The following is a 27,771-nucleotide window of genomic DNA, read 5'->3' on the forward strand; positions in this document are numbered from 1 at the left end:
CCTGGATAAAACCCGTTTGGTCCCTATCTTTTAGTGTTGGTAAAATCTCCCCCAGTCGCCGCGCTATAATCTTGCTATATAGCTTAGCTTCCATATTGAGCAAGGCTATGGGCCGGTAAGATGACCATTCTGCTGGGTCCTTCCCTGGCTTTAGGATTAGGGTTGTGTTCGATTCTGCCATGGACTGTGTAACAGTACCTGTTTCCCAGCATACGTTGAATAACTTTGTGAGATGCGGTGTGAGGTCTTTACAGAAGGTTTTATAAAATTTGTTTGTGAAGCCATCCGGGCCCAGAGCCTTGCCATGTGGTGTGTCTTAAGTGCTTTTCTCGCCATACGCAGATCCCTTAAAGAGCTCCGTGAAGGTTTCTTTTTGTGTGCCTCCTCTAGTCTACGGGTTTCCCCCTCCAACTGTTCTTGAAGTAATCTCCTAGCCTTTCCCCGTTGTGCAGCTTCCTCTATAAAGTGCCCTCTGATCACAGCTTTACCAGCGTCCCAGACCGTGCTCCAGTTCACATCATCATTGCCGTTCCCACTGAAGTATAGGTTCATGGATTCCCTAATGTGAGAACAGATCACTGGGTCTTCTAAGAGGAAGTCGTTTAGCCTCCAAGTAGATCTCGTCTGGGGGGGTAGCTCGGAAGGGGGCTATAATTAATAGAACTGGAGAGTGGTCTGCGAGCGCCTCCGGGAAGATATCCACTTCCTCCACCTCCTGGATAAGCGAGTCGGATATGAAGAACATATCCAGTCTGAAGAAACCCCCATGGACAGTTGAAAAGTATGTATAGTCCCTCTCATCTTGATGACAGTACCTCCACACTTCTATCAGGGAGTGTTCTTTAAGCAGGGAGGAAATGGCCCTTAGGTTATTCCTGTCATTGAGTATTGGCGGAAGGGTCTTATCAACCAGGGGGTTAACCGCCGCATTAAAATCCCCACCCATAATCACTTCCCCTTCTGCATGTTCAAATAAGGCTTTCGACAATTTCAAAAAACAGATCTTGCTTAGTGTTGGGGGCATATATAGCGACCAGTGTGAATTTGCGACCATCCAGCAGGGCGTTGACCAACAGTAACCTCCCCTCCTCATCTTGTACCACCCCTATGGTTTTAAGGGAAATCCCCCTGCGCACTAGTATGGCAACCCCTCGTTTTTTCAGTCCACTTGAGGCCAAGAATTTAGTGGGGTAAAGCCTATCATTAAGGCGGAATTCGTCTTCTGGCCGCAAGTGAGTCTCCTGAAGAAATACAAATGTTGCATCCAAGGACCCTAATCTATGGAAGAGTGCTTTCCGTTTCAGGGGGAGGGGGGAGTTCAGGCCTTGCACATTAAGGAAGATACATCTATAACTCGGGGTTGCCATATTGTAGTCGCATGAGCCTTCTCTTCAAGTAACCTCCCCCAGAATTGCCAATGGCGAGGCATCCAGCCAGAGAGTTCTTTGTATTGTGACCTGTTGGAGGTCCTTGGTGAGAGGGGTAGCAATACCAACTAAACAGCTTCTGGTTCAAAAAAGAAATAATAATCAAAGCAATAGCAGACAAAACAAAATAAGCAAGTAGTTTCCATCCCAGAATGTACTATTCCTACACCCAGAGTTAACTTTAACCAGGTGTGAAGTATTGGGCGCCATCCACTCAGGCGCCCAAGCCGATTATCATGTGGAAATTTCCAACGCCCCTAAGTACAGCCAAGTACAGCCAAACCCTAAGTACAGCCAAACAAAGCATACAGTGGCGGTAGGGAGCTGTGTAACTTTATGTTGGGGCAGTGCATTTCTCCCCAATCTCTCGGCCCGAGATTGAGGATAGGGTGCCCCTGGGAGCATCCAACGAGAAAGGGGAAACGACATCTTCAGATGTTGGAGAACCCCAAGTTGGCCACATGGGGTCCAGTTTGACCAAGAAGCATCAGTGGGGCAGTAGAGACCGTCGGGGAGAGCGTGTCCTCCCAAAACAGATTTTGAAATGCAGTACAAACAGGTCAGGTGGCCGCCCAATCTTCCTGTTATCCCGGTTTAGGGCTGCTTTCCCCTCAGGGATAGAGATTACCTTCTCTGGGCCAGGTTCCTGATGCAGATTCGTCGCGGATTGGTGACGCCGCCAAATTTTCCCTGTTCCGGTTTTTGGCAGGGAGTGAGGATTGGACCCATCTGTGTTCTGAGCATGCTGATTTAGCTCTCCGTTATCGGGTGCGTCCAGCATCAATGCTCTCGCTTCTTCTTTGGAGGACATTACGTAGTGTTGGCTTTGGAAGTCAAAGATCAGCTTACAAGGAAATCCCCATCGATAGCAGACTTTCTGGGTTCTCAGCCAGGAGGTTACCTTTTGTAGACGCCGTCTGCATGCTAACGTGTAGGGAGCCAGGTCTTCGAAGAGTTGGACCTTCGCGCCTTGGAAATGTATCGTATCCGAGGCCCTGGCTGCCGCCATGATCGCTTCTTTCTGGCGAAAAAAGTGTACTCGCGTGAGAACGTCTGGTGCCAGATTCCTTTTGAGCTGGGCAGAGGAATATACCCGGTGGGTTCTGTCTAGCTGTAAGGCTTCATTTGGCGAAAGGTCAAGCAGGGATCTGAACAATGTCTCCAAATATTCGGCTAAACCTTAATCAGGGATCTGCCAGGGGATTCCGCGGAGGCGTACATTATTCCGTCTCAACCTATTTTCCAAGTCGGCTTGCTTTGCCCATATGTCTTCTAAGTGTTCCTCAATGATCTTCACCCTTTCTGTTAGGGCCTCATTGTTATGGGCTTGTTCGCATATTGTGTTTTCCAGGTCGCTAACCCTGGATTCTATCCCGCCAAGGTGGGAAGTAAGGTCTGCAAGGGACTGGGCAAACAGTCTTTGGAGGTCTTGATCTCTTCTTTAATCTCTTGGGTAATGTCTTGTTTGGATGATCTGAGCATTCGCTCCAGCTCCTCCTTGGACATTGCCATGGTTTGGGCCAGATTCAGAGACAGCATTGGGTGGATCTCGCTGTGATCGTGCGTGTGGGGGGGCGGGGCCACAGGTTGTGTTGCCAGGTAAGCCTGTATGCCGGATCCCTTCTTTTTTATTCCTGTTTTGGCCATTCCTTGGGATGGTTGTTGTGATCTTTTACGTCTGACCCCAAAGCAGGTGGAGCAGCGTGGGGCACCAAATATGCAGGGCCAACTTCTGCTGTTTTGGTATAGAGTGCGCAGATAGGGTAGATGATCTTTCTATGTTTTTGCAGAAATTTTATTCTGGGCCCTTGGGAGGTTTGGGAGGTCCCTTGGGGTTGCTGCAGTGTCGATGTTGTTCGGTCAATATAAAAGGGGTCCCATCTTCCCCCCGGGGCGAGATTGCGCTCTCCAAGGTTTAGTAATGCTGCCCCCGGTAGTCCTCCAGCTCGCAAGGGTGTCAGGCGTGGGTCGGGGTCCTTATCTCGCGGCACCCCCGCACCTCACCATCAGGCTCCAACTCTGGGGGCAAGTACCCGGGGGGCCCCGTGTCTCCATCTCAGAGTAGGCATTCCCCAGGGTACGGCGTGTGTCACTCCGCCTGGCAGACAGGAGCGGGACCGAGCCCCGATCCAGACCGGCCCGCCCAAGACCCTGCTGTTCAATCGCTCCAGACCTGGCCAATTCAGAAGTAGGGCCGATCCTCTGGGTCCCTCGGGCTCAGTGTTTATCCTGTGCGCCACCCCGATTGGACTCCCAGGGGTGGCGCTGTGCGCAGACCCGTCAGAGCAGAGTCCCCAACTCGCTCCGGCCTGCCCGAGGCTCTGCAGCCCCGGCACTCCCGCTCTGGCCGCCTTAATGGGAGGGCCGCCCCGCTCTCAGGCAGACCACCAAACAGACTCCGTCCATGGCATCGGCCCCTCCCCCTCTGCTGGGCTCACCGTCGAAGTGTCCCGGCCCCACAGGGCCGCCGTGCTCTCATGAAGAGCCCGGCGGAGGCAGTGGTAAGTCCCGGCCGTGTTGTGTCCTTGAGTTCTCGGGGTGGGAGCGCCCCGGCCCGCGGGTGGCAGAATCAGCGACCCTCTCACTCAAAGCTCTCCTGGGATGGCGCTCGCCACCATTTTCTTCCCCGTTGCCGCCGGAGCTCACAATCAAAGTCAGATAACGGACTTAATGTGGTGCGGTTTCATCCACAAATGTATCCGCTGCGTCAGTGTCTCCTCATACGCCCCCGATGCAGGAAAACAAGCGAGAATTTTCCGTTTTAAGGTGCTAAAATTACGTGGCTTGGGCACCTTACCCCGGAGCTCAAGGGAAGCACTGCCCCATGGCGTGCTGCCTAGCCACGCCCTTTATATTGGTTTTAAAGATTTACATTTTTAACTCAACAGTAATATGTATTATATCATATCCACAGAGCTCCATCTTCCCTTGCGGTCCTTAAGAAGGCAGTTTTATCTATCTTCCGCTTATAGTACAGTGGTATCAAGTACACCAATGCGGTCGGGCTCCTACACTGGGCATGTAGACCTGGGATGTGCATTTTTTTTATTTATTTAAATGTCTTCCTTATGTATTAGTCACGCGGTCTGGGCATATACAGAATTTATTTACTAATCAGATAGGGTCAGGAAGTAGAGGGTTAGGACTGTGCATTTTTTAATTCGATTGACATAGATCTTGAACCTTCCGTGTGTTTGCAAAATACCTCACTGTCACCTACCCATAACTATTGGTATTTGTTCCCTTGTTTTCTGACATTCTGTTATCAAATATGCATAAATATGTATGATTGCACATTTTTCCTGTTAACGTGAAATGTTAGGTTTGGGATATAGGTCACAAGTTTGAATGTATGGCTTTTGATGAATTTTACATTTATACTAGTGTTTGTTGTATTTGTGATTCTTTTATATACATCTGGGTGCAATCTTTTAGACTAAAATTATAGTCTATTAACTGTGGCCTTGTCTCAGTGAGGGCCCGGCCTTTGAATCATTAATGTAAGTGGTTCATTTAGGGGACTCTCCTTTGTGTGTTAATGGGATCTCTCAGCAGCAGTGTCGAGGGAGGACCTGGGAAACGACTTTCAGCAACTTCTCACTCTGTGATTTTGGCACCTTTTTCTACAGCCCCAACAAAGGACGCAGATCGCCCGGCCTTCCTGCTTTCCCACGCTCTGATGATGGGAGCTGGGTGAGTTGGATCACATCTCTGGAGTGTCCTTGGAGGGCTCAGCAAAGATTTTGACTTATTTGGCCTTTCCACAACGATACACTTGAAATGGGCAGTAGGTCTCCTGGCATTGGGGTTCTGCAGCGCTGGAAACTCCTAGGTCCTCAGTAGATGACTCAATTCTAAGTTCATCTTGGGACTGGTTGTTCCCATCGGCCAAAGGGAAAGAGTAGTCCTCTTTGGAGCTCCTCTATCTCTCAGAAAATGGGTCAGGACAACAGTGGTCTCTTCACTGTGTTGCAAAGAGTCTGCCGGTGTCTCTGGTTGTCTTCTTCTTCGGTTACTTCAGCTTCCAGTGGTCGACTTGCTTGTCACGCCAGAAGCCTCAGCTTTTATGCAGTTCCAGCAAACATGCCTCTGCAATCTCTCTCAGCATTTTACAGAAAAGAGGTGTTTGGCTGTCCAATCAGGACCGCCACATCCCCTGTGGGAGCTGGTCCTATTCAGACACTCTGGCACAGACAAAGGACAGGGGGTGGGGGTGGAAAACTCCTCCCTGACTTCCTGCCTGCCCAGACACTCTGGAGTTTAGGCAGGGGCACCCAAAACCCAGGTCATCTTGCCCATCCTCTCCTCCTCTTCCCTCTCCGCTACCTCTGGCACCCCTGCAGCTGCCTCTCCTCCCTCTTTCTCTTCCTTTCCACTTTTCTCCCCTGACGAGATTTCTAGACAAGTCCAATCTATGAAAGTCTCGTCAAAGCAGATTCTTCCCTGTTCGTCCAAAACCATCAAGGACCATATTGACACCCTCGCTCCTGCCCTGGATGACTTCTGCAATCACTCCTTTGCCACTGGAGCATCCTCCTCCCCTCTGAAGCACTCTTTTGTGCACCCGCTTCTCAAGAAACCCACAGCCGACCCTTCTTGCCCGGCTAACTATCGCCCAATCTCGATCACTCCTTTCACGGGCAAACTCCTGGAAAAGCTGGCCATCTCCCAGCTTAACCTCCACACTGATTCTGTTGGTCGTCTCCATGACCATCAGTCTGGCTTCAGAGCAGCCAGAAGCATGGAAACTGCTCTCCTGAACATGCGTGAAGACATGCTCTCCAATCTTGATTCTAATCTTCCATCTGTCCTCATCCTACTTGTTCAGTCTTCGGCTTTTGACACAGTCAGCCATGCCATCCTGTTCAACCGCCTCTGTGATAACCTGGGTATCACTGATCAGGCCCTGGTCCAATTTGGGTCCTTTTTTTCCTCTATCTCCCTCTGCACTTGTGGTGTTCCCGAGGGTTCTAACCTTTCTCCCTGGTTTTTCAACCAATACCTGGCACCCCTCACCCTACGTATTGCCGCTCTCTACTCCAACTTTCAGTGTTATGTGGATGACCCTCAGCTCGTTTTCAGGCTTCCCTCTGCCGCCTCTTCTCCCTCTCTCATCTCTGACTGTCTGCAATCCAGGAGTGGTGTACCGCCAACGACTTCTGCCTAAATGCCAGTAAGACAGAGATCCTCCTCATCGGCACACCTGCACCTTCCTTTCCTGTCACTCTCTGGCTGGCTTCCATTGGCCCTTTTCCTTCCCCCACCTGTGAGACTAAGAACCTCTGGGACATCTTCGAGTCCAAGCTTTCCTTTTCTCCACACATCTCTGATATCACTAAGAAATCAAACTACCAACTGCACCACCTCAGGGGTATTCTTCCTTACCTCGCCTTCCCCCAGAAGCTCACTGTCTCTAGAGCTCTGGTTCTCTCTAGGCTGGACTATTGCAACAGCCTCTTTCTAAATCTGCCTGCCTCTACTCTCTGCCCTCTACAACGCATCCAGAACAGAACTACGAGACTTGTCCTTGGCCTCAAGCGCACAGATCGTATATCTCCAACCCGAAAATCTCTTAATTGGCTCCCAGTGGCTACAATGATTATGTTCAAGCCCCTCTGCACGGTCCACAAGGCCTTCTGGGGCCTGGGTCCGCAATACCTTCAACTCGCCCTTCGGAAATACCTTCCTACTCGAGCTCTTAGCTCCTCCACCTCCAAATTCCCTCAGGGTCAGTCGCTTTTCCAGGCAACAAGTTGGTGGTAGATCTCTTTGTTCAGTTGGGGTCTCCCTCTGGAACAGCCTCCCATCCTCTCTGAAACTTGAGGAGAACCATCTTCGCTTGCGGAAGCACCTCAAGACCTTCCTCCTTGCTTCTGCCTTCTCTCTTCCTCTCCCATGCTGATCTCTGCCTGTTCATGCATTGGGCGCCTGGCTACCCTCTGAATTTGGGCCCAGATCCCTGCCCACCCAGCTGCATAAATGCACTGCCTCCTGGCAACCCTTGCACTTGGGTCTGTATCTGCAACCCTACAGTCCACTTACCTGCACTTATTAGACACCTGTTGTCTTTGCTTAATTCTTGCACTAGCCACCTGCTGGCTGCACTACCTGTTGTTGTTGTTTGATCACGTGTTCTGGACTTTCCACTCCTCCCCTGCCCCTTGCACTCTCCCCCTTCCCGCTCACCTGGACTTGTGCGTTCTCAATGTCACTGAGCCTAGTAAGATCATTGTTTTGTCCTTCCTTGTACCCCTCCCTTGCCTCGTCATGCCCTGAAACACTTGTGTATGGGAACAATATAAATAAAATATATCAAAAGACAGAGCCCATAAGAATGAGTGAGTGGAAAAAGGCTCCACTCATTCAGGATTTAAAGTAAAAGGTCCAGAAGTCCAGCAAAAAGTGCTGGGGGTCTCACTAGGAGAGGGGATGAAGCATACACATGATAAATCTCCCTAAAAGGTACCCTGAAACTATTCCAATGAGGACTGTTAATGCTCAGGCATTGGCTAAGGCCCTTCTTGGTATTTTTTACCAAAGTAGGGTTTCCTAAGGAGGTAGCATCCGACAGGAGGATCCCATTTTATGTCCCACTACATGCAGGCCATGTAGAAAACCTGTGGGGTAACCTACAAGTTCTCAACGTCCTACTACCCTCAGACAAACGGGTTGGTAAAGCGATTTAACAGGACTATGAAGGGCATGAATGGAGCTTAAGTAGAATCACTTTGAAGAAAGTTGGACCTTCTTCTGCCATGCCTTCTTTTTGTCTATAGAGAAGTACCTCAAGCTGGTGTGGGCTTTAGCACCTTTGAGTTACTTCCTGGTCATCCGGTCAAAGGCCCTTTGGCCCTGATTAAGGAAGGTCTGAAGAGTGCTCCAACCCTCAAGCCAGTAAGGATTACTATGTGCTCGGCCGCAGACCGGGAATGACGCAGATGATGACAGAGGCTTCTGAGAACTTGAAAGCTGGTCAAGCAATGGCATGACCAGAAGGCTAACATGACAGAGTTTACTCCAGACCAACAAGTTCTTAGCATGGTTCCAGTAAGACAGAGGGTCTTACAGGACAAATGGGCAGCTCTCTTCAAGGTTGTAGGCACATTTAGAGATTAATTATTTGGTAAACTTGGGCAACACCAAGGAGGCTCCTAGGGTCTTTCATACCAACCGCCTGAGGACTTATGTTTCCTGACCAGAGATAGGAGCTTTGCTCTTAGCTACTGATCAAGAAGATGAGAGTGAGCCTCTCTCAGATCTTTTCAGGGGACACCCTTCAAATTGGTCTATAGAAGGTGTTGAACTCTCTTCTAATCTGACACTGCAGCAACAAGAGGAGTGCAAACCTCTGTTAAATCAGTTTGCCCCTCTGTTCTCACTAACACCAGGCTTCACCCCTTGGGGCCAACATTCGATTGACACTGGTGATAGTCTACCTGTTAAAAACAGGGTCTTCAGGATTTCAGACTATGTGAGAAACCACAATAAAGAGGTCAACAAGATGCTTGACCTTGGAGTGATTGAACATTTCCCAAGTCGATGGGCTAGCACAGTTTTGTAAGTGCCAAAAGCAGGTGCAAAAGAACTAAGGTCCAGTGTGGCCTATAGGGCCTTGAAATCAGTGACTAAGACGCATCTCCATCCTTTGCCAAGGACATATGAACTGGTGGATAAACTGGGCTCCGCAACATTCCTCAGTACTTTTGACTAAACATGTGGTTATTGGCAGATTGCCACGACTGACAATGCCAAAGAGAAAACAGCATTCTCAACACCAGAAGGCTTGTACCAGTTTAAGGTCATTCCTTTTTGATTAAGGAACCTCCACCTTTCAGAGAATGGTTAATTATGCTCTTAATAGGTTAGAGAACTTCTGCATGGCGTAATTGGATGACATTGCCATGTTCAGCCCTACCTGGGAATAACTTATTATCCACCTGGAACATTTGTTGCAGGCCCTTCAACAGGCCAATCCGACCATCAAAGTAAGTAAGTGCCAAGTTGGTCAGAGTAAGGTGGTCTACCTTGGTCATGAGGTAGGAGGAGGGGAGATTAATCTCTTTCCCAGCAAAGTACAGGCTGTAAAAGACTGGGCCACTCCAACTACTCAAACTCAAGCATAGGTTAGGTACCCAACATAATGCTGATGGACTCTCTGGAAAGTATGACCACCTGGATTAAGATTCATCCAGGAGTGGATTAGATCCTCCTGTCCCTTATTCTGGGGGGGCGAGTATTAGGTTGATTTATAATGTGTATGCTTCATCCCCTCTCCTAGTGAGACCCCCAGCACTTTTTGCTGGACTTTTGGACCTTTTTCTTTGAGTGGAGCCTTTTCCCACTCATTCATTCTTATGGGCTCTACCTTTTGTAACTCTGTTGTCAGTGTTTTACTTTTTCTATGGAGTCTACTTTCCTCCATATCTCTTTTAAGGCATCTGTAATTACCATTTTTGCAGCACACAGCTCCTTATGGGCAGTGTTGCTGGGAATCCTTTGGGTTCTCTTTTCAGATTTTTTTTTTAATCCTTATTTTCTGCTATTAACGATAGAGGGATACTTTGTATCTCTCCTAAAATGTTATATTCTGAGAGATTGGCAGACAACAGCTTATGTGGAGTGCCAAGGGGATTCTTAGTATGCCCCCTCCGCTCGTCTCCTGTGACTTTTCAGTCACATAGACAGCCCTCTAGTTATGGCTGGTGGCAGTGGACATGTTCTACCAATTATTGTGCTATGTTTTACTGCAGGCTGTATTCACAGTCCTGGTTGTGCACAATAGGGTCCCCGAAGTACTAACTTGGTGGCTCCTTTCTTTTTTTGCCATTTCTAACATGGTTGTTCTTCGTTGGCCCTTCTTCTACCATCCTGGAAGGGAGGGAGGCGTAGAGTGAGAGAGGGAGAGAAGGAGGGGGAGAGAGGGAGAGAAGCGCATGCCTTTGGCGGGAACCCTTGGGTGTCCCCGCCTAGGCTCCAGTGTGTGTCTGTGCAGGCAGGAAGTGGGGGAGGTGTTTTTCCACTCACCTGCTCTTTGTCTACCTGAGTGCCTGAATGGAACCAGCTCCCACTGGGGCTCTGGCTGTCCTGATTGGACAGCCACCCGCCCCTTTCTGTAAACTGTTGAGATAGATTGCAGAGGAGTGTGGGCTGAAGCTGAATAAAAGATGAGGTTCCTTAGGTGAAAGGAAAGTCGACCACTGGAAACTGAAGTAACCGAAGAACAAGACAACCAGCAACGCCTGCAGACCCTTTGCAAGCCGTGAAGCGACGACTGCTGTCCTGACCCCGTTTTTTATGCGACGGAGGAACTCTAAAGAGGATGACTCCTTCCCTTTGGCTGGTGGGAGCAACCAGCCCTGAGATGAACTACAATCTGTGCCCTCTCGCGAGGTGCTGTGGCTTCCAGAGCTGCAGACCGCGAATACCAGGAGACCTCTGACCCAAACCGAGTGCATCATCTTGCCATGGCAGAATCCGTCCAAGTCGTTGCTGAGCTCCAGGTGAACATCCAGAGACACAATCTAAGTTATCCAAGTTCCCTCACCAGAGTGCAGGACTCCAGGAATCGAAGAAGATTGACTGGGTGAATCGTGCACTGTGTTGGTGCTGCAGAAAAGGTGCCAAAACCACAGACTGACCAGAGAAGCTGATAAAATCTGTGCCAGATGTTCTCCCTCGAGACTGCTGCAGAGGGATCCTGTCCATTGTCCTGCCTTTCGTCACCAGACTCAAGAATCTGGAGGTCGGGTCCAGCGTTGCCACCTCGACGAGAATCCAGCCACAAACATTTATTCAAATCAAAGGTACTGTGGGGAGAAAAGGTATTGCTTACCTTCATCCAAGAAGTCACTCCAGAGCCTTGAAGTGCACATAGAGTTGTACAGGGTGTCCACTCTTACCTATGTCCCAAGCTGCTGCTTGTGTCCCTTTTTCGAGTTCTTTAAAAGGGTCTCCCACGTTTTGTTATTCTTCTAAGTATTGTTATCTAGAGACTACAAAGTATCCACAGGAACTTTTCTGTTCTGCTGCTTCATAAGACTTGAAGTGCTCTCCGAACTGACTTTTAGCATTGGTTGCGAATTGGACTTTAAAAGCCTTTGCATGTGAAGAAACTGCTTCTAGAACCTTAAGCTCTGCTACTGTTTGCCTAACCAACTGTTTACCTTACAAAAAGACATTATCTTATGGTTTTGCTAACTAAATACAATTACCACATAGCTTTGTGTGCGAGTGCGCGTTATAATTGATAATACGGTACACCGTCAGTGTCAAAAAGCTGTAACAATGGTCACTCAGAGCAACTACAAACTAAGCATTGGCCTTTGAAAAGTATCTACAAGCAATCTAATGTGTTTTGGTTTAATGGCCCAATCTGGATTTCGACCAAAACACGGAACCGAGACTGCCCTCTTGGTTGTACCGGACGAACTGCTAAAGGCTGCGGACCAAGAGGAACTTTCACTTTTGGTAATGTTGGATTTGTCCGCGGCCTTTGACACTGTGAATCATGGCATACTTCTGGAACGACTACAGGAAGTAGGAAGAGTTTCCGATTTGTCACTAGGTTGGGTTAGGTCTTTTTTAACTGATAGTCAACAGCATGTGAGATTGGGGTAGTTCCTGTCGGACCTCATTAAGCTAAATTGTGGAGTCCCGGCGGGATCCTTCCTGACTCCACTGCTGTTCAATTTGTATTTCCGGCCCCTTCTGGAAATCCTGAAGCATCATGGGTTGAATTTCCACTCGAACGCGGACGATACCCAGATTTCTATCCGAGTTGCTGGCTTTGAGGAAGCATTCAGCAGATTAGGGCAGTGCTTGGAAGAAGTAAGTGGCTAGATGTCAAAAAACAATTGGCAGCTTAATGTAGCCAAGACCGAACTCATTCTGTTCGGGCCCAAGCATCTGCTGAATACAGCAAAGAAACTTCCTATCCCCATGCGTTTAGGCAAAAGCCTAAAATGTATATCGAAGATAAAACATCTGGGCTTTGTATGGCAAGAGGGCCTAGGTAGCGAAGCCCAGGTGGGAGCCAAGATTCAAGCGGTGCACTTTGTCTTGAGACTGCTGCGCCAAGTGCTTTCTTATCAGTGGCGGCTGGTGACTTTGAAAGGTGGTGGGGCGCACATTTCTCCGGTCGAATTTGGGAGCGACCCCACATCATTTAAAAAATGGCTTCCAAAAGGTGCAATTTACTGCCCAAACCCACCGATATATGACATAAAAAGCATTAGGTTTTACATACTAATGGTGGTGCATTATACTGTGCCAAAGGAGTAATCCTGGTGCTGGAGGCTATGTTTAATGAGGACAAGTAAAACTAATACAACCAAGAAATAAAATTGAGTGGAGTAGGGACTAAGTGACACTGCAGGATGTTGAAGTTTGCACATTTGAATTGGAGGTTGGAGCTACTGCCATTATAACACTCAATGTTTTGGACATATTATTCACCTCCAAAAAGTAAAAGACATGCATATTTATTGATCCTAGTTGACCTCTCTACTACCTACAACACAGCCGACCACACCATACCAAATCACCTGTGGCCAATTGCAGGAGCAGAGGGGAAATGTTTGTGTTCTTACACCCGAGAAATGAAACTATCCTCTGTGATATCTAGACAACACCCTCAAGATGGACCTAAAGACGCAGTGTATGTGGCTCTGCAAGTCGTTAAGGTGCTTGCGAAAACATGTCCTGTTATCAGTGGCAGAGCATTTCATATGCATGGAACATTTCCAACTCAAAGAGCTCGCAAAACACCAGTTACCTTGTAAATCTGTGCTAGTTAAAGGGAGCAACACAAAGCACCCATTGAAAGATTTGTTTATATCCATCATTGATGTCTACTATCTTGACATCTTCAGTTGCTTAAGTCACTGGTCAAATGTTTTCAACATCATGAATAACATGCTGGAAGTTTGTGACAAGCAATCTGCATATCTATCTTTGTTTATCACACAACTTCTTTATATTACATAACATGTCTTCATTAAATCACTGAAAGTACTGTTGGATTAACTAGATTTTTCAGGTTGGCATTATGTTGCATTCTGGGATTTATAGTTTACCATTTAGGTTTGAAAATGAAATCCACAAAGATATTCTTTCGGCAACTTATTGCTATAAGGATTTACATGCTGTCGCGTGCCTTTTTATTATTACAAAGAGGAGAGGGATGGGCCGGAGATTTTTAGGCTAGGGCCTATTTTAAAAAAATAATCTTCTGCATGCGCACCAACTCATAGCCTGGATAATAGCGTAACTTAAACCCTTTGAGGGTACAATCGGCTGCACCATCCCAACACTTACTAATATGCCCTAGATTAGCCTCACTGCGACCAAGCGAAATCCCCCAGCTTGGCACCAGCACTGTGGTCACAGTCAGTGACTTGACAGTGACCACATTGCCAAGCTGGGGGATTTCGCTTGGTCACGTAGCGCGGCTCTCTGTGCTCAGTGACCGTCCATCACCTCACCGTGCACGGTATGAATGAACTGTGAGCATTTTCAGAAAATCAACACGCACATGAATATTTTGTCACTTTGGAAAGTAAAAAACATGCACAATTTTTAAACACAATAATCTGTGGTACCAAAATATTCCCTGTAGGCCAGTACCGAAATCAGACACCCAGCCATGCTTAACCTTTTATGTGGGCTGGTTCGGGAAGCGCCTGGTCATCTGACAATCATATCAGTACTGTTCAAGAACACGAATTAACAGAAACAAGCTCACTTGTTTTTACTATTGCCTCAAACAATCGGGAATAGTGGGGGGATTGGCATCCACCCACCTGAACTTTCAATTCTGGGCACTGTGGTACTTGTAGTCCTGCATTTTTATTATACAAAAATGCAAATTTAAATGTGTTTAACTGTTTTGTCAGCATTGCAATCGTTTGTGGGCTTGTCAGCCGCTCTGCTACTAACCATGCATATTGCTGTGTCCGGCATTCAAGGATATTGCACGACCAGAGAGTGACCGCTGGTGTCGGATTCATGGATGGATACTCGGACTAAGTCAGAGAGCAGTGGTGATCCAGAGTAACGTCTGGTGTTGCAGCTCGGCTCAGGCTCTCATCCAAGTGCTAGTAGCACCTCCGTGAGAGCCTGAGCCGAGCATGGATAGGGGTCTGCCTGACCCGCCTCAGCCTACTTCAAGTAGGTTCATGGCTCAGGCTCTCTCCTGAGCCGAGCATCGATGTGGGTCCCGGTGGCCACCTGGGCTGGTGCGCCTCGGTCTAGCCTAGGTTAGGCGTTGTCAACTAGGCCCTGCCTGCATTCCCCAAGGCAGGGCTCCCGGACGGTTCTGGAGCACTGTCCTGTCCTGGGGACTGAAGGCCTACACTAGACACAACAAGAAGTAAAAAGCATTTACATACCAGCAGCGCGGCAAGCAGCAACAGCCTCGGGTCAGGCTGGTGCACGTGGTGTGCACTGGCCTCGGTCTGCTGGTTTTCTCTCTGGAGAGCTTGCAGCAGTCCATGGCGCGCGCAGTGTGAAGAACTGCTCTGGCATGCAGAACACACCCGTGCACCCATGACCCCACCTACACACTCAAATGCCATTGGCTGGCAAATAGCCAATGGCGTTCGTTAATAATTGTTGCTATGCCTCAGCCTGCTACTACTGGTGCGCAGTTTGCGCACAGATCAATACTGGCGGGGCCACCTCTCTAGCACCCCGCCAGCATCTAAAATTCGATGGTGCTTACGTAGATTGCGTGGAGCTACAAGCTCCACACATTTTTACTGCACAAAATAGCATAAAAAGGGACGTGCCCTGTCCTGGAAACCAACATTGCCGAGATCACAAAGCGGGCCTGGCACATAATTATTTATTTAAACAAAATACCTTCTTCAGGCTTCTTGTACTAGTCATTACTACATTGCAGCACACTGCCACCACGCCAATGATGCATCATTCATGCAGAACAGATTCAGAACTTCTGCATCTGTTCTGCATGTAGCTGCAGGGCACTAGTTTGGGAGGCGGTGCCCCCCCCCCCCCGCCCTATGAAAGCGGCTGCCACTGTTTCTTATATACCTAAAGAAGACCATGCGACTGTGGTGGGCGCATTAACCGGCGCCCATCTGGACTATTGCAACAGTCAACTGCTGGCTGTCCCTACTAAACAACTCCAGCTATTTCAGAAAGCACAGAATGCAGATGTTAGAATGGTATTTAAGCTGAATAAAACCGCTCATGTCTCTCCTTTTCGCTGTGAGCTACATTGGCTCTTAACCGAAGACCGTATCGGGTTTAAGGCAGCTTGTATGTTTTTCAAATATGTAAACGGCATCGTGCCTCTGTATCTGAGAGAGCTAATTCAGCCATATCATCCTGTGAGACAGTTAAGTTCCAGTGATGGTCATTTGTGGGCTTTCCCCCACTCAGCATATAAATCCCGGGGTGACAGAAGAGTCTCTGTCTTTGGTCCAAGGCTGTGGAATTCCCTACCACTAGAGCGAAGGACAATGAGCTCACTTCTTCAGTTTCGCTGAGCATTAAAGACCATCCTGTTTAGATAGAGAACCCTCCTTATTTTGGCGGCCCAGTATGGATCCAGCTATGTCCGCTATCTATTTTTATTATCACCTGCGCCAGTATACGGTTTATTCCATTCTGTGCGCGTTACAAATATTAAAATACAAATACAATACAATGTGCCAAGTATTTTAAAACATCACTTGTCTAAATATATATTTTATATAAATGTATTGTCTAAGTGTTTCTTCGAATTGCATTACTAATTAGGTTCAGTTTACTCACCTACAGCTCACATCTTCCTCTTATGATAAACCTGACTTCTCTGTCACTCTACCAAGGTTCCATGAGTAGTACAGACTGATACTTAGAATTGGGGATATCTATGTTATGGCACCTAGCACACCCTTTGGTCTGATAGTTATGATGACTCAATGGTTAAGTTTCTAGTCTTGGTTATTTTATAGTTGGACAGATGTATATGCACGAAGTTAAATGAGTTCCCTAAACAGGGAACTTCCGTCCCATGCGCACTATCTTGGGCTAATCGCCAAAATGGTTATGATATGTATCTAAACATAAATCAATGGAAAATATTTTGCATTTATTTGTATACATTACTGAAGTAGTTTTCCAATATCAAATATCATATGCAAAAACTTGTACTGTAGTTATCACTTTTAATTATAACAAATCATAAAGGGGAAATGTCCCAATGCGTTTCGAGAGCATCTGTCTTCATCAGAGGAATTTTCTTTCATATTTTCTACAAATCATTTTAAAAAAACATTGTAAGTTGTAATACTAGGCACAATTTCTGGTGTATTGAATATTGTTGAAAATGAAGAAATGGTCCTCGGAGAACATAGCAAAGGCACACTCTTTACTGATATAGCATCATCCAAATTGAAATAAACAAGTAAATACCGTTTTTGTTAACTTAAAGTATATTTTTTTTTACAGATGTCCAAAAGATTTTTTTTAAATGATATTAACATCACAAGTAGTGTAACAAACAATATTCACACTCCTAATCTAAGTGTTCCTCGTACCATGATTTCACAATTGAATACATAAAATTCTGATTATTCGTCTCAGATCATGTACACAACAATGTTATTACAAATTCATGAATCTCAGTGTAAATTGACGGTGATCCTTTCTCAGAACCACCCATTTGGTAATTCATCAATCTCAATCAGAGTTGATATCCTGTTGTTAAATTGATGCTCAAGGTGTGAGCTTCTGGGTTATCCACTATGCGTTTTGGGCCAGTGTGTGCCCTTCTTCGGGTGAGGATATCAATACCTTCCTTAGTTTATCTAGAAAGAGAAAATTAAACTATGGTTAGACTAATGTTTCATTTAGAACTAATTCTTGTGTGTGATGAGTACAATTGCTGCACCAACCTTGGTGGCATTAGTGTGAGACATGAATGCCGCTCACTCGCCTATAGACTGAATCTCAAGTCTCGCCTCTTAGCGATGTGATACTTTCTCTCTTCTCTTGTGTCTGGTCTGTGAAGATAAGACACTTTTTTAAAAAACTGTATTCTAAGACTGAAGTAAAACCTAGTTTGGTGATCAAGAGCGGGATGATCACCAAAAACATGCAATTAAATTATGATGTGGAAAACTTACCAGACGGAATCGTCTGTCTCTGAGTTCAGTAGATTTAGGATCTTTTCCTGATGCTTGAGTCCTGGCCTCTTTACGTCTGGTAGGTCTCAGATTATATGCGTGTTCCGGAGTAGACAGGGTTTGAAGAATTGGGCTTCTCTATCCTGCACCTGTTCATGGAATGGGTTCCAGATAGTTAAGAATTTTAGATATTTTCCGGTATTGAAAGCACATATCTTCTCCATAGCCATTACTCCCCAGACCTTGATCCACCATCATGCTGAGGTCGGACCCTCTTTGTTTTTCCAGTTTTGTGCAAGGGTGATTCTTGCTGCTGATAACAAGTGCGTAATGAGCATGTCTGTCATTCCTGACATTGCGTATTTACCTTCTATGGGGACTCCTAAGATAATTGTTTTCGGAGATCTCGGCAGTTCAACCCCAGAAATGTCCTTTATGTTGCTTAGTATTTCCTTCCAATAGGCCACGGCTTTGGGGCATGTCGACCACATATGGAATAGGTCTCCCTTTTCACCGCAGTTCCTCCAGCAGTTTGGTGAGTATGACTTTGTGATTTTATGAATGTGGTTCGGGGACATATACCACCGGAGGCATAGTTGGTAAGCTGATTCCTTTATCGTAGTGCATCTGGAGGTGCCGTGTGCATGTGCCCATATTTGGTTACATTCCTCCTCTGTTAGTGGCTCTTGCATGTCTCTTTCCCAGTTCATTTTGTATGTGAGATTGCCGGTCGGTTGATCGTTGGAGAGCAGCCTGTAGAGTCTGGTGGCCCCCATCGCTGTGTTGCCTTCCTGCAGAGACAGTTTTAGGCCTGATGGCATTCTCGTGCCCGCTATTTTCACCGTTGGGTGGGTTATCCAGTGCCTTATTTGTGCATATCTATAGCACTCATTTTCTCCTATTTTGAATTTCTGCTGACAGCCGGCGAAGAGTAATGGAGAGCCGTCTTTGTACATGTCTTTCAGGTACATAGTCTCGGCCCCTGACCATCCCGCCCAATACTTTTGTTGAAGACCCGTTGTGAAATCTGGGTTGTGCATCAGCGGCGTATATGGGCCCATTCCGCTCGGGATGTGTTTTTTTCCGGGCTTTGTCCCAGCTTTGCAGTGACTATTTAGTCATTTCTAAAAGCGAATCCCTGCTCTCTCGGTTTTCTTTTCTCAGGCCCAACAGAGTTATTAGGGGGGCTAATGAGGATAATTGTTTGATTCTACAACATCCCTTATGGTTCTCTGGCTTTGCCCACCTCAACATTGGTGCTAGTTGTGCTGCTAAAATGTATCTGTCCATTTCTGGAGCTCCCAGGCCAAGAATACAGTCTTTTAAAACACTCTCTTATCTTCACAGACAGGACATGAGAGAAAGTATCACATCACTAAGAGGCGAGACTTGAGATCCAGTCTATAGGCAAGTGAGCGGCATTCATGTCTCACACTAATGCCACCAAGGTTGGTGCAGCAATTGTACTCATCACACATAAGAATTAGTTCTAAATGAAATATTAGTCTAACCATAGTGTAATTTTCCCTTTCTAGATAAACTAAGGAAGGTATTGATATCCTCACCTGAAGAAGGCCACACATTGGCTCGAAACGCGTAGTGGATAACCCAGAAGCTCACACCTTGAGCATCAATTTAACAACAGGATATCAACACTGATTGAGATTGATGAATTACCAAATGGGTGGTTCTGAGAAAGGATCACCGTGAATTTACACTGAGATTTATGAATTTGTAATAACATTGTTGTGTACATGATCTTAGATGTATAATCAGAATTTGATGTATTCAATTGTGAAATGATGGTACGAGGAACACTTATTAGGAGTGTGAATATTGTTTGTTACACTACTTGTGATGTTAATATCATTTAAAAAAAACTTTTGGACATCTGCAAAAAATATATACTTTAAGTTAACAAAAAACGGTATTTACTTGTTTATTTCAATTTGGCTGATGTTATATCATTAAAGAGTGTGCCTTTGCTATGTTCTCCGTTTGATACGGAGGAGTCTGGTAGCACAGACCTAGCAAAGTAGCACCTAGAGTGTGGTTAAATTTATGAATTGAGCATTTTGAATTGGACGTAATTATGGACACGTGAATGCACCTCCCCACCAAACTCTCCACTAGTATTGAATATTGTTGTCATATACAATTTCACTCATATCTTAGAAAATACCTTCAATGTACTGGCGCTTTCTTGCATGGACCGGCAAATCTCACTTTTCACCTGGTGACTTTTTGTTAATGCCATATTGATCAGAAAACACTTTTAAGTGACTCTACTGCTATTAATGTACTTAAATCCCAAGGAATGCTGGTCATTTTGCATTATTATCTCACCTGCCTGTGACTCAGGCATTGGACTCATATTCCCATCTACCTGTGTAGAAAATATGAAAGCAAATTCCCCTGATGAAGAGAGACACTCGTTGGGACATTTCCCCTTTTATGATTTGTTATAATTAAAAGTGATAACAGTACAAGCTTTTGCGTATTATGTATTTTGTTTATATTAGAAAACTATTAATGTATATTAATGAATACAAAATATTTTCACTTGTTTTATGTTTAGATGCATAACCAGTTTGGCAATTATCTCAAAATAGTGTGCGGGGGACGGCAGTTCCCCATTTACGGAACTCATTTAACTTTGTACTAGGAATTGGGGATCCATACCATAGAGATAGTTTTATAAAGTCTTAACCCAAGGTGGACTTTAGGAAAACTCCCATAACACTTAGTATCTGCCAAATGATGCTTAAGCTCAGGTGAACAAGAGGTGAACAAGAGGCAAAAATATTTTCCAGCATGAACAGGTTGATCATGCCTTTAAATGTGTGGTTACTTTTTGGCCTTCTACCCAGCCACTCACGTTTGTCAAGGAATCTGTATGAAAAGACACTCAAATATTATCTTTTTTTTTCTAATACTCTCTGAACCCCTTTAAGTATTGGGCAGGAGTTTTACCAAACATTATGAGGAGAACCTATTTCAATGTATCAAAAACTCCTTTCTGTCAACCTTATACATATCCATAATTGCACTGCAGCCAGAATGGGGTAGTCTGAAGAGTAACTAAGCAATCTTATTGGACTCACCTTCTTGATGTACCTCACAAGCATACTCAAGGTTGTTAGCCAATAATATTGTTTTCATCATACATACTGAGCAGATCCTTAGGAAATCTAGGATGAGAACAGGATCCAGAACCACTGCCAGAAAAACCCTTGCACTCTGTCCCACTCCAACTGGTGACCGCTGTCTTTCTGTTTCTCTATCCTGTCAAACTCCAGCTAAGCCGTGTAAAATCCAACTCTTTCTGTCCAAGCCTGACCTTCTGTCTTATAATAATTGTATAACGCGCTTAATACCAGGGACCAGTTTCTAAGCACGAGCACAGATTTTGAACCTGTGTTGCTATGTGTTGTCTTGCTTCCAAGACAAAAGTGTTGCCCCTGAGCTATCCTCTCAAGCTCCCACAAGGCCTCAGCCTATGAGGTTGACAGTGAAATATTAGAAGACCACGCTCCCTCTTCTGCATTTTCAATAGTGGCAGTAACCACAAGCCTGTTGCTACTGCTGGGACCTGACCTGCACCTACTGCATCACTATTCATAGGAAAAAGACTCCTGGTGATCTAGCAATTTCCATATCAAATCAGTCTCAATACCAGACGATGGCAGTCCTCTGTCTACACACAGCGGTTTGAAATGTTATACTTTAAGTGCAGCAAGAGTAGACCGTGCATGTTTCCATATTTAAAAAAGAGTAGGCAACAGGTATACAAACTTCAAATCACAGTGTTTTGTGTAAATAGAACTATGATACTAGAGCATTGGGGTACCCAAGACCTTATCCTCTCCATTGAGCACCGTCTTGTTAAGAAGGATTTCTAGAATCTGGCCTGGTGGACATATTTTAGGAGGCCACCCTAGTTATAGTGAACAGGGAATCCCTGAGAGGTTAGCCAAAACCGAATCAAGGTAGCAATCGAGAGCGGTCAAGGCTATTCTCAGGAGACTGTGAGTGGGGTCAGGGCTCCACAATGAGTCCACACAGTGAAACACACAATTATGAAATTTCCACTGGTAAGTATGAAAATATTATTTCAAATGGATTGTGTCCTCCCACGTATTCCTTATCTAGTGAGATTTCCAATATCCAGCTTTGCTGCTTCGGAAAAAAAAAATTCAGCAGTGGGCACTGTGCATCGATGACTGTTGAGTCAATGTACCTTGGCGGTCTCCGTCTCGACAGGTATATGTAGCAGGTGCAGCGCCTGTTGGCCTCAGTTCCGTTTTCCCATGCTTACAGCTTTTGGATGCAGTGTGTCTCATTTCTGACAGGAATATCTCGAGTTCCGACGCAATATGGCTTCATCTTTGGCGTCGTCCACTCCTCGATACGGCTTAAAAAAATGCAATGACTGCGGTGCAAATATTTCTGTGACGGACCCTCACAGGGTCTGCCTGTGGTGCCTGGGTCCGACTCATCCGTCTTCGGAGTGCGAGGACTGCCTATCTATGATGGCCAAAGCCCTGAGAGAGCGTAGAGGGAAGCTTGCGGCAGGTAAGGCCCAAAAATCCTCCTCAACTCTATCAAAACCAAAGACCTCAGACGAGTCGAGGACAGTTTCTCCTCGTGCAAAAAGTACAAACGTTCCCATTTACAAAGTGTTTCAGATCATTTGTCTACTTCGAGACACGGAAAGAAACGGCGCCATAGATGGCCATCTTCCTCATCTTCTAGTTCACTGGAACGGGTAGTTTGCTCCACTAAATTCAGTTCACCGGCCCAGTGGGAAGAGTTTAGGCTCCGAATGTTAAGGGTTTTCGAGGCGGCCTTGCCCCCCTCGACTACTCCTAAAGGCGATGCTCCGTTCGAAAGACCTCAGAAGCACAAGAGCCCTGCGTCCTCGGACCCGGCTGCCAAGTCTCTTTGAGAGCGATCTCATCTCTCGAGACGAGAAAAAGTCTTCTCAAAGACTAAACCATCAACGTCATCGACGCCGAAGGACTTTATTCCGAAAGGACCGAAAAGTGCATCATCGGTGCCAATAACTGGGAAGAAGCCATTGACGCCTCGAGTGTTGACCTCCTCGACACCACATGTGTTGAAGCCATGAACAATTTTTCGGCTCCTCTGACAACAAATATAATGCCAACTTCAGTTGAGAAGACCTGCACTCCTTTGCTATGCTCAGATTTCTTCAAATCCCTCTGATGAAGGGAGACCCTTTGGGTTACAATATGGAACAGCCTCAGCGCCTGAGGCATTAATATCAGAGGACTCGGTTATGAAAAACTTGCAAGAATGCCTCCATGAGGCAAGTGGAATAGACACCTATCCAGAGGTTAAATTTGGAAGAGCAGAACCTGGTGACCACACTGAGGCGACATACAGGCAGCTTATGTCAAGGTTCATGGAATACATGGGATGGTCAAGACCTACACCTGTTTTTTAACAGAATGATCTTACTGATATGTTAGACGGAGGGCCACAGGAGGACCCATTGTCCCCTTTCATCAAGCCTTACAAAGGTGTGTGGCTACTAATTGGGAGACACCAGAGGTTATTCCAGCTGTAAATAAAAAGCTGACGGCTAAGTACAGAGTTTCTAGCTCTGACCCTTTTTACCTCTCCAAGCACCCAACTCCAGAAAGCCTGGTAGTTCAGGCAGCCACCTCCACGAGTAGGCAAAATGCCTATTTTACGATACCTCAGGATAGAGACAACAAATGTTATGATGCCATGGCCAAAAAGATTATATCGGCCGAGAGTATGGCCTTGAAGTCTGCCAGTGCTACGTGCACGTTAGTGAGGTTCACACACCCCCTTTGGGAGGGCATTTCTATGGCGGCTGACCATATCCCTTTCGAGATGGATTCCTTAACATTGTCAAGGATGAGAAGACGCAATGTGTGAATCCCTTCAGACTGGTCTTGACTCTGTTGACAGTATCAGGAGAGCTATGGGGGATAGTACAGTGATGCGCAGGTATGCCTGGTTGAGAAAGTCAAATTAGCCTAATACTGAACTGTGGTTTTTAGTCCAGAAGATTTGTCGAAGGCCTAAATAAAGAATTACTTTTATGCATTTTGCCTAACTTGTATTATTAGGAGTGCTCTGTGTTTACTTAAATGAACCCTTAACCACTCTCATGCCCTTCTAAGTATAAGCTTTGCTGTTCAGTCACAGTGCACAGACAGAGTGCGACTAAACATTAGTTTATTTCCCTGTTCACCAGAATAGGGTTGCCTCTCGGAATCTTTCCCCAGGGCTGATTCTGAAAATCCATATTAAGAGTAAGTCTAACTGGGACTCAAAACACATGTTCCCAGGTACAATCACTGTGCCCTTCCACACTGACATTTTCTTTAGGAAAGTGTGGGAAAGTAATGATGCTTCAGGGAAGGAGACTGTGGCAGCACACAGTTGATGACATCACATTCACCAAATACTACAAAATGTAGAGAATGGGTGTAAAACTGCAAAAAAACAGCCCCGGAATTTGCAAGAGTTTGCTAAAAAATAGTGTAACTTCCTATCTGACTCTTGTCAGGAGTGCATGGCCACAATCTGTTTCTTCTGTATTCATTTCCATCCGTTGCCTTTTAAAAGAAAAATGTTTTTTAAATCTGCTAATGACCCAATTTACTTCTTGCATTGTTTGTTTTTCAGGAAAATTCGCTGCAGATGCTTTTGTTCCAGGAGGTGATTGTGATATATTCATGGAAAATCCAGATAACCCTGTGCTAACTGAAACCAAAGTTGTCACACCATCAGAAGGAACCAAGGAAAAAGTTGCAAAGAAACTGGTAAACTAATATTTTATCAAAATAAGTATCAAAATAATTAATGAATGTAAAAATATTTTAATTGGAAATGTTAGGAATATGGACATTTCATCAGAATGTCCACATATTTTAATTATTTCACTCATCGATTTGGAGAATTATTTCACATTACACACACTTCTGTGCATTATCCATTTTTGACTTGTATTTGCAGGAGTTTGCCATAACTTGAAGTTCAGCCAATGATTACAGTTAAATGTCATTTGTAGAGCACCACCTTGACCTGCTTCTGGTGTGGCTTAATAGACGTGTGGGCTGTCTGGGGTTGCAGTGTTGCACTGTTTGGGGTTTCTGCTAGGCCATAGTCTGACATTGCATAGTGAAGGTGAGGGCAATTATAACATACATATTTTCAATTAACATCTGATAGACTGCAGCCTCATAAATCTGACAAGACAGGTCATGTTGGGACTGGCAGCTTGAAGGGATCTAGTGCACATTTCAACATTGTACCATAAACATTAACCAGTTTAACAATGCTTTCTAAAGTGTTAGGTTTTCTTTTTGCTGCTTTCATCAAGTAGACTTCTAAGGGATTTCTTTTTGCTTTGTTTTTACTCATGACCTGACTTTTTGAAGGTAAGTGTTCAGATCGATTTCGAGAATCTGAGAATCTGGCCTGATGGACAGATTTTAGGAGGCCATCCTAGTTATAGTGAATAGGGGAACTTCGAGAGGTTAGCCAAAACCCAATCAAGGTAGAAATGGAGAGCAGTCCAGGCTAATTCTAAGACGAGTGCGGGTGGTCTCAGGGTCCCTCAATGAGTCCACACAGTATGGCTGACAATAATAAAATTTAGACACTCTTATATAAATATACAGGTATTGATTATAAGCCTTCTGAAAACACTGAAAAATGAATCTAACGGGTAGTATTGTCACACAATAATCTATGGTACAAATATATAGATTCACCATTGGTTCATATGCACATCAAATGTTTTTGGATTTAGTCAATGATCGAACTAGATCACAAGACACTAACCTATGTGAGGGTGTAGGAGTTAGAATCGGACAAATGGTTGGTACATTGATTGGTAAAGACTTTATTAATAACAAAAACAGGGAGCAGGTGGAGGAAATCCTAACTAATGCTATCTCTAAGAAGGGTTTCCCTGTGTCAACAAAATTAGCTAATGAACTGTCGGTGTCGGAATGTCCAAAATAAAGTTTGACATCCTGTTTCTAAATCCGTGCCTATCCCTCAAAAGCTAAACTTAACAAAAGGTGAAAAGAGATATGTCTCTTGGCTGTCAACCTGAAGCCTGACTTTGTAGTTCAAAAAATAGTTCCAAAAAGGTGTAGAAAAGCAAACGGAAGTTTCACAAGGCTCAAAATGGTTGATGCTCTTTCTCCTGAGTCTTTCCAGCTTTATTCAAGTTTGTTTCTGTGTCGTTAATGTTCAAGATATGCCTTTATCTTTACTTGGCAGATCTGACTTCCAGGCCCTGCAACTAGGAAGACTAGACTGGATGTCTTTGCCAAACCGTTTGAGGGTCCCAGACTTTGTGGACAGACCCGGCTCCCAGGTGCTGCAACGATGTACAATAGCCTGGTGTTCTCTCCAAAGCTGTGCTGTGGGTCTCTGAGCTGGCCTGGCCTCCAGGTACTTCGACAATGAAGAATAGCCTGGTTCTATCTCCCAAGCTGTGTTGACGGTCCTCAACCCTTTCTCAGTACCCCTCTTCTTGGCCACCCTCTCCTGCCAAATAGGGTACTCAAACATCTTGGGTTTATAGTTCTCGGTCTTCACTTCCACCCACAACCTTGATATACTCTCCTGCCAAAGTCTGTGATTCCCACTTGTATATGTAAAGTTTGTGTTCCCCTTTATTACTGGTCGGGGTATGCCTTCTTGATATGGGTCCCAGAGCCGCTTCACTTGGTTATTCACAACATTCTCTTTATTTAGTTTGCCTTTGATCCACAGCCTTGGTTTACCCTCCTGCCCAAGGTCTGCTGGTGTCAATTGAATCTGTAAAGCTCATATTTCCCTTTGTTACTGGTCGGGGTATGCTGTCTTGATATGGGCCCCAGGCCCCCTTACTAGGTCACTCTGCCCCGGTGAGTACTCCTTATTTTCTTTGATCCCGCCCCCTTGTTCTAACTTCCCAACCCTGGGGTTAACAACCCTTGTATCTGTGGCGTCTTGGCAATCACCTTCTGGTTGTTTGCGGGTCTCCCAGGAGATTCTGGGGCTTCTCCTGCGCACTGGGACCTTCTCTGTACTTCCACGCATCTTCCCTGCAGCTTGCCAGTGGTTTCATTGCACTTCGGTCACCGGTGGATTTCTTCCTTCGCCTGCGGTCTGCCTTCTGCGTTGCGGTACCATCGTGAGTGTGCTTCTCTCCTGGACACTGTCTGCTTCTCTGCGGTTCTGTGCATGCCTTGCCAAGCTCAATCTGTACCCAGCCTTGAACGAAGATTGCATCCTTCTCTTCTCTCTCTGCCTTTGAATGACAGGCGAATGGGAATGGCTAGAGCGTGTTCCTATGTTCTTGTCCGTGATCCTCATTACTTGTGGTCTCTCCCTTGTCCCAGTAGTTATTATCTGAGATATACTACAAAAACATATGGGAATGGTAGGTAGTGTGGAATTGGAGGGGTTTTGAGGAAAGTTGGGTGGGTCCAAGATATACTGCGTTCTGTCGAGATGGTCACTGATCTGAGTGGGATCATCCCAACGAGTGCCACCCCAAGGGGGACTATCGTGAAGTGGCCTCATGGAAAGGGGCTCTCCATCTAAAGCAGTGGCGATAACTCTGGATTTGTCACACCTAACTCGAAGTCCAAACCCAAAGTAGTATGGGGCCTTAAGCCCAACTATCACAGGAGCCACAATGTTTCCCACCAGAATGGTGTCTCTACATAGGAGTTTCAATAGGCTTGTATTGGTTTATAAGTTCAACTATTTTGCAAAAGGTAAGTACATGTTTTCTAGTATTCCATACCCGAGGCTAATCTAGGGGCTTGATACTCAACCCAGGTTCGACGACCAAAAGGGGAGTGTATTGGCATAAGGAGACAACGGGACAGAGGCACTGCATTTATTTACCCTCCTGACTCCCATTTTCCCAGATGTCGATATGGATTATCTGAGGGGGCGCTGTGCTCTCAATCTTTCGCTATTGGTTCCAGATGAGTGGTGCGCAGGTTTTGCGGGTTCACAGATTCTTCCGGTTGGGTACAGCTGCAAGATGCAACCTCTGTCGATGAAAAAATGTAAGAAAAACTGATGTGGGCCTCCTCAGCTAACTTCACAGGTTGGGAAAAGACAAGTTCCAGTGACAGTCTCTGCACACAGGCAACTACAGGCATCCTTCCAGTCGCGGTCACAGAAGCTGCTCC

The 27,771-nt window shown here is 45.7% G+C and overlaps 1 protein-coding gene across 5 annotated transcripts in view; it reads left to right on the forward strand.

Moving 5' to 3' along the window:
* Positions 1–27,771, forward strand: part of WASHC2C (WASH complex subunit 2C) — a 2,476,852-nt gene that overhangs the window by 1,247,732 nt on the left and 1,201,349 nt on the right. For all 5 annotated transcript variants that reach the window (XM_069610545.1, XM_069610544.1, XM_069610547.1 and 2 more), the window contains one exon: positions 24,248–24,384. In XM_069610545.1, the coding sequence (XP_069466646.1) occupies positions 24,248–24,384 (137 nt within the window). The remainder of the gene's footprint in view (positions 1–24,247; positions 24,385–27,771) is intronic.

The sequence above is a fragment of the Ambystoma mexicanum genome, chromosome 8 (genome assembly GCF_040938575.1).
Source record: "Ambystoma mexicanum isolate Mex_15411 chromosome 8, UKY_AmexF1_1, whole genome shotgun sequence".
Taxonomy (NCBI): Eukaryota; Metazoa; Chordata; class Amphibia; order Caudata; family Ambystomatidae; genus Ambystoma; species Ambystoma mexicanum.